The 12364-nt window shown below is 41.9% G+C and overlaps 1 protein-coding gene across 1 annotated transcript; it reads right to left on the bottom strand.

Moving 5' to 3' along the window:
• Nucleotides 1–1038: 1038 nt before the first annotated feature.
• On the bottom strand, nucleotides 1039–11413 carry PDK4 (pyruvate dehydrogenase kinase 4). Its single transcript, XM_041408346.1, has 11 exons — nucleotides 11153–11413; nucleotides 10070–10211; nucleotides 8927–8998; nucleotides 8159–8343; nucleotides 7639–7728; nucleotides 7027–7104; nucleotides 6327–6403; nucleotides 5711–5809; nucleotides 5308–5418; nucleotides 4489–4602; nucleotides 1039–3551 (listed from the first exon to the last, which is right to left on the bottom strand). The coding sequence occupies exons 1-11, from the start codon at nucleotides 11298–11300 to the stop codon at nucleotides 3408–3410; spliced, it is 1260 nt and encodes a 419-aa protein (XP_041264280.1). The 5' UTR covers nucleotides 11301–11413; the 3' UTR covers nucleotides 1039–3407.
• Between the last annotated feature and the right edge of the window lie 951 nt (nucleotides 11414–12364).

The raw sequence follows: 12364 nt of genomic DNA, 5'->3' as shown, positions 1-12364 counted from the left end.
GGGCACCCCTGCTCCCAAGCCTGCCATAGGCAGGGTATAGAATGCACATATGTATATTTCTGCTTTGAAAAACCTGACAGGAAATATGCAAGTCCTGTCTATGGAGGCTGCAGCACGGTAAAAATGATGGGAAAACACAATGGGTGTTCTTGTTGTTGGTTTCCTTTTGTTTGCTGTAGTAGTTTACTGAAGTTCCTGGTGTATTTTAGTTTGGTGTTGTTTCTCCCAACACAGCTGGCATACTGGTATATGTCAGAGTGGTACATTTCTGTAATTGCAAAATGCAAAAATGGGATGCCATGTAATCTGCTTCCCTGGCATTACAAGTCAAAACTCTTAAGAAGGTGAAACCTTTGTTTAGGAGGGTAAACTCAGAACACAAGGCTGTCACTTTTAGCCTTGCTGCCAGACACCTGGAGTCAGGCTGGTTTTCACCTCTCCTTTTTCAGGTAAAGTATCTACATATATTTTTACAGTTACTCTATCTTCTTAAAATTAAGGGAGATGCAAGATGGCCCCAGGCCAACAGAAGTCTGCTAAAGCACCAGTTGTACAGGACCTTTGGGTCATGACACCATCTGATCACTACCATTTTCTTACACACCAGCTACGAAAAGCCAGCTGTCCCATTGCTTCAGAGCTGAAAGACAGCCATCCCTTTCCTCTGTGGGAAAACTTTTCTTTTAGATATAAACCCAGTGATGGATGTCTTTTTTTCTTAGTCAATTTTCATACTCTTTAAAACTGAACAACAACCTTAGAGCGTACAACACACACTGATGAAACATTCCCAGTCTCAAAATGAATACTCTAATTAAAAAGAGTAAGGAGATGGGTAAGGTGATACACTCATTTTAGGTACTGTGTAACCTCTCAACCAGTGCAACATGAAGCATAAGCAGATCATTCTTCCAGTGTTTCTCCCTGCTGCTGTACCCAACATGGTATGAGTGTTGTTTTTCTCAACTCCATTTCATAAGACTTAAAATAAAAAGCCCTTGCTTGCATTAGACTTCTTAAAAAACAAAGACACAGAGAAGCATTTAAAACATTTTATTATAAAACTATTTCAACATCTACATCCAAGTAAAAGATTTAAAACTATAGCTCTGCTTTCAGAATAAAAAGTCAGAGAATGCTGGAAAAGGTGCTGTATTATCTAAGTAGATAGCCTAGATACTACACAGATTTCATGTGTATTCCTTAAGTGCTTCACAACCTCTGCCTGCATCATGAATGTTCCACAGCTTTGCTCCGCAAGCAGCATCACAAACATTTCTGCAGCACATGTGTCTCAGCTGCCTTGAAACAGAAATTACTAACTGAAGCAGCTGCAGCTGTATTACAAATGTACCACCAGACCATAACTCAGGTTCAAGCACTCCTGGATGCAGACAGAAAGGTATAAATTGTGTGTACTTGACACCAATGACTATTTTGGTATGTGTTTATGACCTTGCATTCCATTCAAAAACCAACAAATATTCAGTTACTTTATGACAGTGAAAGCAGCTTTTTTTACACCTCTATATTCCAGACAAAGGTATTTCATTTTTATCAGCCATAGCATTCACTGAGCTGAGCTCAGATGCATGATCTGGTGACTGCAGCTTATTCACCAGGATAAAAACAGCCTAGATGCAGTACTAAGATCATCATGCTCAGCAGTTATCATTAATACATCTAAAATTAGTTTTTAAAATAAATGAGGCATACCAAAATATATTTTATTTTCAATGAGAAATATATCTCAACAGGACTTCAAGAATGCGAAGGTAGTTTCCTGTTAAAAAGCATTTTAGATTTACAGTGGAACATGGAGTCATTTTCTGCTCAACAAATAGAAAGCTCTAACAGAAAACTGTCATACTGAGCAGGATGTTTTACTGTATTTGTAACTTTTTGCAAAGGATCACATAAACAGAAAATAATATGATAATTAGTTTAAAAAAATTCAAGTAATATTTTACAGTCCTGATGAACTTCTGACTGGCCAGCTTGGCAGCATCCAATAGTTTAGCATCTGTTAAAGTTTACCTTGCTTACAAAAGTGAAAACACACAAAGAAGATGGGCAAGGAAGAAGCTTACTGAGAATGGAACATTTTCTGAACAACTCTCTCCCACTGGCATTTTCCTGTGGGAATTCCCCCTATTTTGCTCTTCACAAAAGCTTTCCTGTAGTTTTCAGTGCTGTTTACATTTTGAAACATTTCTTAAGCCCTTTCCATTGCAATGAACAGTTCTTAAAATAAATTTTTACATTTCCAACACCACTCCTGAAAATCTTTCCTACAGACCTTCAGTGCTCAGCCACAGCTTTCAGGGTACAGATTCCATAGGTACATCTTTGGGGTGATGTGGTCCAATACAAATTTGAAAAACACAATTGGCAGATTTTGGTTTAGTGTATTGAGCCACTAATCTAACAGCACAACAGAAACAAACAACAAGACTGTGTTTTAAACAAGCTGTTCCTCACAACTTGCTTATACAATACATATCACCAAAACCTTTCTGTTCAACTTGCAATGTCTGACTTCAGTTCTTGGAAAATTCTAACTGACTTGGCACACATTCTCCAGAATACAGGGACATAGGCCAGATGTACCTTAATGTGAGAGCTATTACAACCAAGTAGCTTTCCATTTCTTTCCAGTAGCTCTTAAAAATATCCTGATTTTCTTCATTACCTTATGCATAGAAGCCCTACTTGGCTGATTTCCCATGAACAGTTTAACATAAAATATCTAGCAGTGTGACTCACAGAGCAAGGCATCACTTCATCATCATATGAAGATCACTTAAGAATTATTCCTAGAATAGCTTTTTTTTTTTTTTTTAATGGGACTTCCTTATATATGGCAAACACTTTACCTCCCAGGGTTCCCTCTCTTCCAGTCAGGCTGTACTTGAATGCTGTTTGTATCTTGCTACAAGACTGCCATGTTAAGTGGATCTTTTCCAAATGTTATAAATACAACTTTAAAGTATGGATGCTATCTATCTACCTGAGGAGTTCTGTAATAAGATAAACTGCTGATAACTATTCTAACAGAAAAATATGCATCAGCATAACTCGTTTATCAGTCAGTATTAAGAATTCAAGCATTAAACAGGATTTAAAAATTGCACACCCCTACCACAACAAGTCTTTGATCATAGTAAAAAAATAGCTTGATTTTTCTCTATACATAGCTCTTCTTTAAAGACATATGTGCTCCTATTTTCCTCATCCTGAAGTCCACAGCAAGGTTTCAGATTCAGTGCATACAGCCTAGGTTTATGATACTCTTCTTTTTCTTCTGCTAGTCCTGAAACTTGCTTGTTTGAAGGTAGATGAATACTTCCAAATGCTGCTCTTGAAGCCAGCTTGATCCCCTAGGATGTCTTGATATCAACTTCTCTTCAGGAAGCTGCACTCTGCTTAGCCATATTCTTTGGATCTTTACTTGGGACACACCAGTCATCTGCCTCTGAGGTAGCCTGATAATGCTTGGAAGCTGATTTGTTAAAAACTGGGAGTTTTTCTATTGATTCTGTTGATAAGGCCTAAAAGTCAAGAAGTAACAGGTTAATATCTTTCAATAATGTCACTTAACAAAAATTCATTCAGCATGCCTGAAGTGTTAAGCCAGTGACACTAGAAAACAAATGCACAAATGTTTCCACTGTAGATGTGGTAGTCTATGTGCTTCAGCATCTATGATTGATTTGGTAATTTGGTAGGACAACTGCAGTAACAGCTCACCCTATTTTATGCATTTTTCATAGGCCTTAAGCAGTAGCCTCTAACATGTTTTCAAGATAGTCCAGGAATGCATGGAAAAGGACTTTGATTTGCAAAATTCCAGTGAAAATTTTTCAATAGAAGCGTTAAAAATATACAGCTGAACTGTCTCTTCCTTTCCTACTTCTGCTCTGATTGTGCTTCAGTGTTTTCAGATTAGCAAGGGGAATTCAAAGGAGATTTCTCCCATGATTAGGCACAGAAAGTAGAAAAGAACATGTAGTGTTGTTGGCAGGTTTCTTACAGAAACAGCAGTGCAAGTTATATGCCCAGTGTTCAAAATTACTGGTATCTGAATCCCATTGAGGGGCTATATGGCAGATGTTGAATAGCACCTTAACTCATTAAGGATTTAGTTTATACAGACTTTCTGGTTTTCAGAGTAAACAAACCAGATCTGTTGCTCACACCTTTCCTTCACTCTCTTCAAGTACTTGGTATTCCATGAACAAGTAGGTAACACCTTAACACAATCTGAAAACCAACAGGGTTCTCACTAGTAGTTGTTCAAGTAGACTAGTTAAATCCAAGTGACTTTTTTGATACCAGTTAAGAACCGGTTACTAAATCTGTCATTTCTCAAGAAAAAACAAGAGCTACTCATGAGCAGAGAATCTGTTTACCTTAAAATGGTAACAAGTAGTTATCCCACTGCATTAATGGCAGTAATATTTTATTTAACTAAATTTAAATACATACCTTCAAGTAGATGATAGCATCTGTTCCATAACCACATATGGAATAAAGATTTAGATCTCCTTGAAAGTACTTAGCATACAGACGAGAAATTGGCAAGCCATATCCAAAGCCAGCCTAAAAATAAAGTACAGTATAAAATTAATTTATTTTTACTAGCTCTAATGGCTTCAAGTTAAATAGCTGGAAAGTCTTCAGAGATTTTTAAGCTGTTAAAATACCCTTTGAATTTCCTCTTCTCTTAGAAGAAAACATAAATCTCTAATCAGTTTCATAGAGAATGCTGAAGCTGACCATTAAAAACCCAATGTCACAAGAAAAAAGATCTCCATGGAAGAGGGAGGGTCTGTATATATATGTCCCACTTTTGCATGTTAAATTTCAGTATTTTTTCCCTCCCTTGTTATTGCTAGTACAGCTTGATTAGTAAAAGGAGCTTTCTACTGGGAGATAAACATAACAATCTAAAAGACTGTTCCAGTTGTGCTTGCCTCCAGAAAGACCACATGATCTACAGTAAGTTTGAGGTCTGAATGGAGAGTGAAGACAAAGTAAATTAGTGTCGTTGGAAAGCAGGAAGAAAATAATGAGAGGGTTAGATTCAGGTTGTAATGTTCTTCCTTCTTTATACCTTTGAAAGCATATTTTTGTCCACTAAGCTAAATACTAAAATTCTGTTTCAGAAAGTGTAAATTCATACTTATGGGGCACAGTAAATCTTTGAATACCCCACAAAACAGCAGGATGGACACAGTGCTTCATTATTAACCCACCAACACTTCCAACAATCTAATTGCAACATGGGTATTGAAAGTATCTTACAAGAGGGGTATTTCGAGCATCATCCACGTTTGGCCTCGGTGCAGTGGAATACATGTAGCTAAACAGCCGCTCAATTTTCCTCACTGGAACACCACCCCCTCGGTCTGCGATCTGATTTAGGAGAGAACAAAGTTAGTAACAAGCATGCACTAAGAATGGCATTTAAAAAGTTATTTCACACCCTTCCAACAGTCATAAATGCAAAGATTTGTTTTGCAGCACATTATTTTTTGACTAGATAATTGTGAACATGGAGGCTCATATCATCAAGAGAATGCTCTTGTGCCCATGCATAGTGTCTTCGACCCATTCTCAGAGGACAGACCTTTTATAGAACCAGCTATGCATCTATAATAACATAAAAACATTACAGTAGGTCCATTGTAGTAGGCCAACAAAATACCTTGATTGCCAGGTCTTCTTTCCCTAGAACTACTGTAACTTCAACCGGAGAAAGGGTAGGACTGTTTTCTTGGAATTCAACAGTTGCTCTCATTGAATTCTATGGAAAAGAAGGTTACTGTGATCAGACACACACTTCAAACCATATCCCTTTTACACAGAGGCAAAATTATCCTCTACTCCTATGAGTGCCTGGTTTCCAAGAGACACACTTAGCATTTTGGCATAATGGGAGCAGATTTATCATCATTTAAGGTGTGAGAGGAGGTCTCACAACTTAAAATCATCTAAGCATAGCCAAGACTCTTCTGAGTGAAAGATTACAACATTCTTGCCCAACATTAACTTGGGCACTGTAAATTAAATAATATAACTCCCTTAAAGTCAACAGGTTTCTGGAGAAGAGCAAAGTTCAGCAGTTGCTAAAGGTTGCCAGATTTCTGTATGTCATGTTGGCAGCACTGAAGTTCAGCTGCACTCACTACTCCTTAAATACATTGTCCACTCCACAGAAAAGACAGGAGGGTAAACCTGCAGATGTAATCTCTAAAAGCAGAAGGCTACTGGTGACCACAATCCCACATCCCACTTCACTCTCTCAGTCTCTACTAACATACCTTAAAGAGCTCAAAAAGCATGTGAAAAAGATGAGATGGAACATATACAATGCTAATTGGCTCTCCCGGAGCTTTTCCTAGAGGAAAGGAAAAAACACTCAAAAGGGTGATGACATTTTTCTATATTGTATCCAAATTTTACCATAAGCATGTTGCCAAAACAAACAAAAATATAAATTGTTTCATTTTTTGTTTTCCCTCCTCCAAAACTGGCAAACAGCTTTATGCATTCATTACAGTGTTTAGATTACAATTGTCACTTGTTTAATAAGTTTCTTTTCAAACAAACAAATTAAAAAATCAAGTATTCATTCCCCTTTATAAATAAAGGATTTCAAACATTAAGCAGACTGCTGTCAGACACATGCAGGCAGCTCAGACCAGACCCAGCATTTCAGTCAGCATCCCCAGTTCCTCACTCCAGATATGGAGGTCCTCTGCAGCAACTTGTCATACTACTTTAGGTACAGGTTTGTCTGACTTTTCTCAAGTTAATAAATGGTACCTCAAAAATGTTGTGTTTAAGATACACCAACATTTGAGCTCTAACATGGGAGGTTAAATGAGGTGCCTATAATAGAAAATGAAGAGGAACTAGCCCAAGCCAGATCAACTGGTATGTGCACTAAAGTTACAGAATTGGGAGACTTTTGACTTGGTAGAAGAAGCAGTTTTGGCTATCGATAGGCTCTTATCTTACCGTTCACTTGAGTAAGTTTCAGTTCAGGAGATGTCAAGTAATACTGGTCACACAGCATCTTGGCACTTTCATAAGCATCTGAAAAAATTATTTTAATAAATTATATAAAGTATAATATCAAACAATGTAAAAATTCATTCTAATGCATGGCAGAATGCATCTTTTAACTGCCTTAGCTGCTAAGGTGTTCAACAGTCTAAGACTGGATTATGTCACAAGGGAATGATAATATTGCATCCACTGTGTGCACTAAAAATTGAGAACAATGGGCAATTACAGAAGCATGAGCAAATCTTTGTACAGTTTGATAATTGTATGGAACTGATGAATCTGCTACGTACCAGTAGGTAAAACCAATCTCAACACCTCAGACAACTTCAACTCCCACCTCATCTGTCACTTGCTAGGATTTACTCCAACATGTTTTTTTACTGCTACTTTGTATTTTAAATTCTGTCCTCTAAAAGCTCATGCCTCAATAAGACTGCTTTCAGCTATTTCAATTAAAGCCAGTCAGCATCCTCTACAACTGAAGCTGGTTACCCAAACTGCTTGCAATCAGATATAGATACTGATCAGGAAGAGAAATGTTAAAGCCCTGAGAATACGCACCATTCACTACTTCGACAACATCACAGCAAGGATCAATACTTCCAATGTGCCTTGGGTGCCCCGAGCCAGATTTATCATCAAAAAGAAGAGCTGTTTGACATAAGAACAACAGAACATTTAATCCCAAATACTGTTTTATAAAAAAGCCCCAAAACTGAGACTAATGCAGTGCGATGGCAACATATAATTACATAAAATACTGAATGTTGTTTATGCCTTTTATGAGTTAAAACGCTATCTACTGTCAGCAAACAATGTTGGCTTTTCTGTGCTCACATCTAAAGGCTTTTCAGACATAAAGAATGATATCCCTACATATTCCATAAAAGAGTTATTTCAATTGTTTTGTAGTCTCTCACTTAAAGTTTTCCCATTACTTTAAGTGATAGATTCAGTTTCTAACTTTTTCAGTGTCACACAAAATCATGTAAAGTAGTTCTCCAGCAGTTTTAAGAAATGTTTACATTAACATGTTACTAATTAGATTGAAGTTTTTCCTCAGGTAAAAATTTCTACTTACTGTGTTGGTTCATTAGCATCCGGGTGGAAATACGGCTCATGTAAAAACGATCCAAAAAATACTGGATGTTTTGATTGGTCACAGGATCTACTTTAAAAGTGTCTTTGTATTCAATTACTCCTTGTGCCATTGTAGGAACCACATCATGATGTCTGTTTCGGACTCTAATTAGAGTATCTATAAAGCTAGGTTTAAAAAAAAGAAATCTTTTTAGAACATTATTCTCAGACTCCACAGAAGCAAGCTTTGTATAATGTAATTATCTAATCTAGCACCAGCACAGATAAGTGCTTAACAGCCTTAATACTAAAATACAGCATGGTTTCTTTTTTTAAACTCTTTTAAAAGTAATTCCTCATTGACCTAACACAGAAGTATTTGGCATTTTTAAAACAAAAGGTATAATGAGCCATATCAAATTCACCACTTGTTTACTCATTTATTTGAGCAGAAGAAAAGGAAAGAAAAAAGATCCCAAGCTGACATCTTGGAAAAAAGCAGAGATATGACTACACAGATTTTTTTTTTTTTTCTATCTCTGTCATGACTGTTCAGGGAGCAATATGACCTTGAAATTAGGCTGCTACAGGACATAATTATTTGCAATATTGCTAAACATGGTCAGAGGTTTTGACCAGCTTGTTCTATGTTCAGCTCTTCCTGCTAGATTATCAAATTCAACTCATCATGGCTGTCAGTCTAAAGTGACTATACTGTGAAAAGCAGAAGGAGAACTAAAAAGTTCAAAGAAAAACATGAAAAGCTTACTCAGATAAGACTTTTTGGTCATCTGGGCTTTTCTGATGAAATTCAATCAACTCCTTTAGGCTTTGGATGTACCTATTGAAAAAGAAGTCAAGAAATATATGCTATCAATTTGATTTTTATTATTCTAGCAATATCAAAAATACTTTGTCTTGTGCACATCATTAGTCCTAACAAGTCATCTGGGAGTTTTAAGTATCTTTAAAATATCCAAGTTATAACCAACAATAGAATAACAGATGGACACTTCTTGACTGCCTGAACTCCAGAAGTTTTAAGTCTTTTCTTGTGCCTGCCACCAGAGAGAAATCTAAGCCCTCACTTAAGGTATGTGGGATACCCTTATAATTCTTTAGAAGACATGTATTTCAAAAGAAGATCCAAATGACAATGCCAATCAGGAAGCCACTTAAGCAACATTTTTCCAAATCTGATCAGCTTTGGCAGAAGCTAAGAAGCTAAGTAGCTGAGCTGCTTGCACTAACATCTGACAGCCTTGACGCATACAGCAAAGGCACAACAGTTTGCTATATTAAGAAGAGTTTCTAGACCTGACTCTAATACTTCTGCTCTTTATGTCAGCCATCCTGGCAAATGCTGCAACTGTGCCAGTAAACAAGGTTAAATCAGATTCCACCACTGTGTCAACTGCAGAGATTATGTTAATTGAATTTCAAACACTTGCTGCATAGGTCAAGACAATATACTTTGGAATAGAAGCTGTGTTAGTGACTCCATCAGTGAGAGATCAAAACAAGTACATAGCCTGCTTTCCCATTTTGCGTGGGTCTCGGAGTCTGTAATGCTGTGTGGAAACAGAACACGTTTTCTTTTCTCCCTTCTCTATTAGCTATTTCAAACTGTTAACTCCCCGCCCCCCACACCTATTTAAAGATAGCAATATTTTGATTTTCAATTTAATTTTAGTGTGCTAGAAAAGGACAGTGTGTAACAGCTTGCAACTCAGATTTGATGAAGGAACTGCATTTCTACTTGTTATACTTTGTTATATACTTATTATACTTGTCTACTTTGTTTATACTTGTTATACTTTCTTATACTTTTTACTATTCAAAAAAGGCTGTAACAACAAAGTTCTCAAAGCTGTGTAACTTTGCATGCTGAATTCAAGCAGTTCATACTTACCAGCTTCTTACTAATTTTACTGATGGAGTGCCTAGTAATTTATCAGGAAGAAGATCAATTTCTTTCAAGATATTTGCAAACCTCACAGGAAGTTCTTGTCGCAAAAATGCAAAAGAAGTTCTCTCACATCCATTAGTTGAGCCTATGAATAAATCCAAAATACAGTTTTTTTTGAGGAAGCTTCAAGATGGACATACAGATTGCTGACTTCCCATAAATTTCAGGACTGTTTCTCTGCAATCATGAGGCTTTTACCGGCCAGCTCACCTAAGTGTTAGGTGTTACATGTTTATGCAGAACGCTGTTTACGTGACAGTAAGACACAGCGTGTTCCTGGACGGAATACTTTTACAGTTCCCATTTAGCCATGAGACTTAACCGCAAGTCCCTAAGAAGCACTCCGGGCCCTGTAAACAGGAGGTTGTTCGGGGTGACGTCTGGTGGTACCGTATCATGTGCGCACAGCCGCCGGAGCCGCCGGAGCGATAACGGCATCTGGGAACTGCGCGTTCGCTCCGCCTGGTGGCTGCTCCCGCCTCCGTGTGCGCGGAGCAGAACCCGCCCCGCAGCCCACGTCCCTCTCAGCGCCCGCGCCCTACGAACACCGCCGAAGCAGTGTTGTTGTAGCGCATCTTCAGCTCTGACGGCGACACCCACAGGTCTCCAGCCCCTGGCACCTGGCCGGCGGGTAACTGCGGCCGGGGGTGCCGGCCCGAGACGAACTCTCCGCCACCGCCGCCACGCCGGGGCCGGAAGATTCCCAGCGGGGCTGGGAATACCCGGCGGGCCCGTTCCCCTCCTCCACTCCGCCACCGCCGCCACGCCGGGGCCGGAAGATTCCCAGCGGGCCCGTTCCCCTCCTCCGCTCTGGCTCTGGGCAGCCGAGCCGGGGGGGCGGCAGTGACTTCAGCGCTGGCTGAGCGCGACCCTCCGGGCGGGGATCGCCGCCTGCTCTGTCCCGCACAGCGCCGCTCCCGCACCCTCCCCGCGGCAGCCCCCGGGCTCGCTCCTCCATGGGGAAACGAGCCTCCGAGCCTGGGCGGCCCCCAGCCCTGACTTCCCCCCGCTCCTCCCGATTCTCACCGAAGTCCAACAACTGCTTGATGGAGAGCGGGGAGGGGGAGAAGCGGGAAAACTGCTCCACCTCCTGTGGCAACCGGCCACTGCTGCTGCCGGCACTGGCCCCTGCCAGCGGGGCGGCGTTGCGGAGGGCGATCCGGGCGGCCTTCATTGCTGCCGGGCCGGCGAGTGCGTGGCAGGTAAGCGATCGCTGAGAGAGCGAGTGCTCCGCGGGCTCCGGGACTGTCACCGTCCCCTCGCCTGTGGCGGGCGGCCTCACGTGGCGCCTCTATTTACAATCGCAGGGGGGCGGCGCTCCGCCAGGCCGCGCCCCTCCCGGGCCCCTCGTGACAGCGCTGGCGGCGTTCCCCGTGCCCGTCCTGGTCCGGCGGGCACCGTGCCAGCGGCACGGGGGCAGCCGGGGGGCAGCCGCGGGGCCAGGACACAGCCCGGGGCCAGGACACAGCCCGGGGCCAAGGCACACAGAGCGGCGGGTGCTGCTGCTGCGCCTCCCGCGGTGACCTTGTGCACGGGGCAGGGGCCGGGCGAGGCTGGCAGGGCGGCCGTGCCCAGCTGCGAGGGCGCCGTGCTGCTCCCGCCCCTCACGGGCTGCGGAGGCTGCGGCCCTGTGCGGGCTGTGCACAGACACCCCGTGGGTGCCGGGGCTCGGGGGGAAGCGGTGCACGGCGCCATGGCCCGGCATGAGGGGCGCGGTGGTGCCCGGGGCAGTTGTGTGTTTGCACTCATACAGGGGGTGCTGGAACTGCCGGTACTGACCGGTAGCTCCAGGGCCGGCGCAGAGCATGGCCGACTGCGTGGAAGGCAAAGGGAGCAAAATCAGGTCCCAGCCGCGGGCTGACGACATGTAGGTCATGGCTGTGACCTGGTTAATAGTGGCCAAATACCCGAGGACAGCTGTGCTGGTGACGCACTGGCCCCCGATCAGCATGTGGCCTTTATTTACTGTCCCTAGAGCTGACCTAAGAAGGGGCTGACACAGGGCTCTCAGGGACAGCTCATCTCCCAGGGCCACAGTCGAGCTGGGAAAAGCCCCCTCACCTTTCCTCTTTGCTGGGGAAGGAGCTTGGATCTCCAGTGCTGCCTGGCCTTTTCCCAGCATGCCCAGTCCACTTTACTGAGGACAGAGTTTGCATAAGCCACCGAAGAATGGAATTAATGTCAGCGGAGGGCTTTCTGACATCTAAAAACTTGATCTGTAACAGCAGAAGCATGTGG

This window comes from Onychostruthus taczanowskii, unplaced genomic scaffold (assembly GCF_017590055.1).
Source record: "Onychostruthus taczanowskii isolate IOZ18803 unplaced genomic scaffold, ASM1759005v1 scaffold3, whole genome shotgun sequence".
Taxonomy (NCBI): Eukaryota; Metazoa; Chordata; class Aves; order Passeriformes; family Passeridae; genus Onychostruthus; species Onychostruthus taczanowskii.
This window is presented reverse-complemented; position numbering and strand designations above follow the sequence as displayed.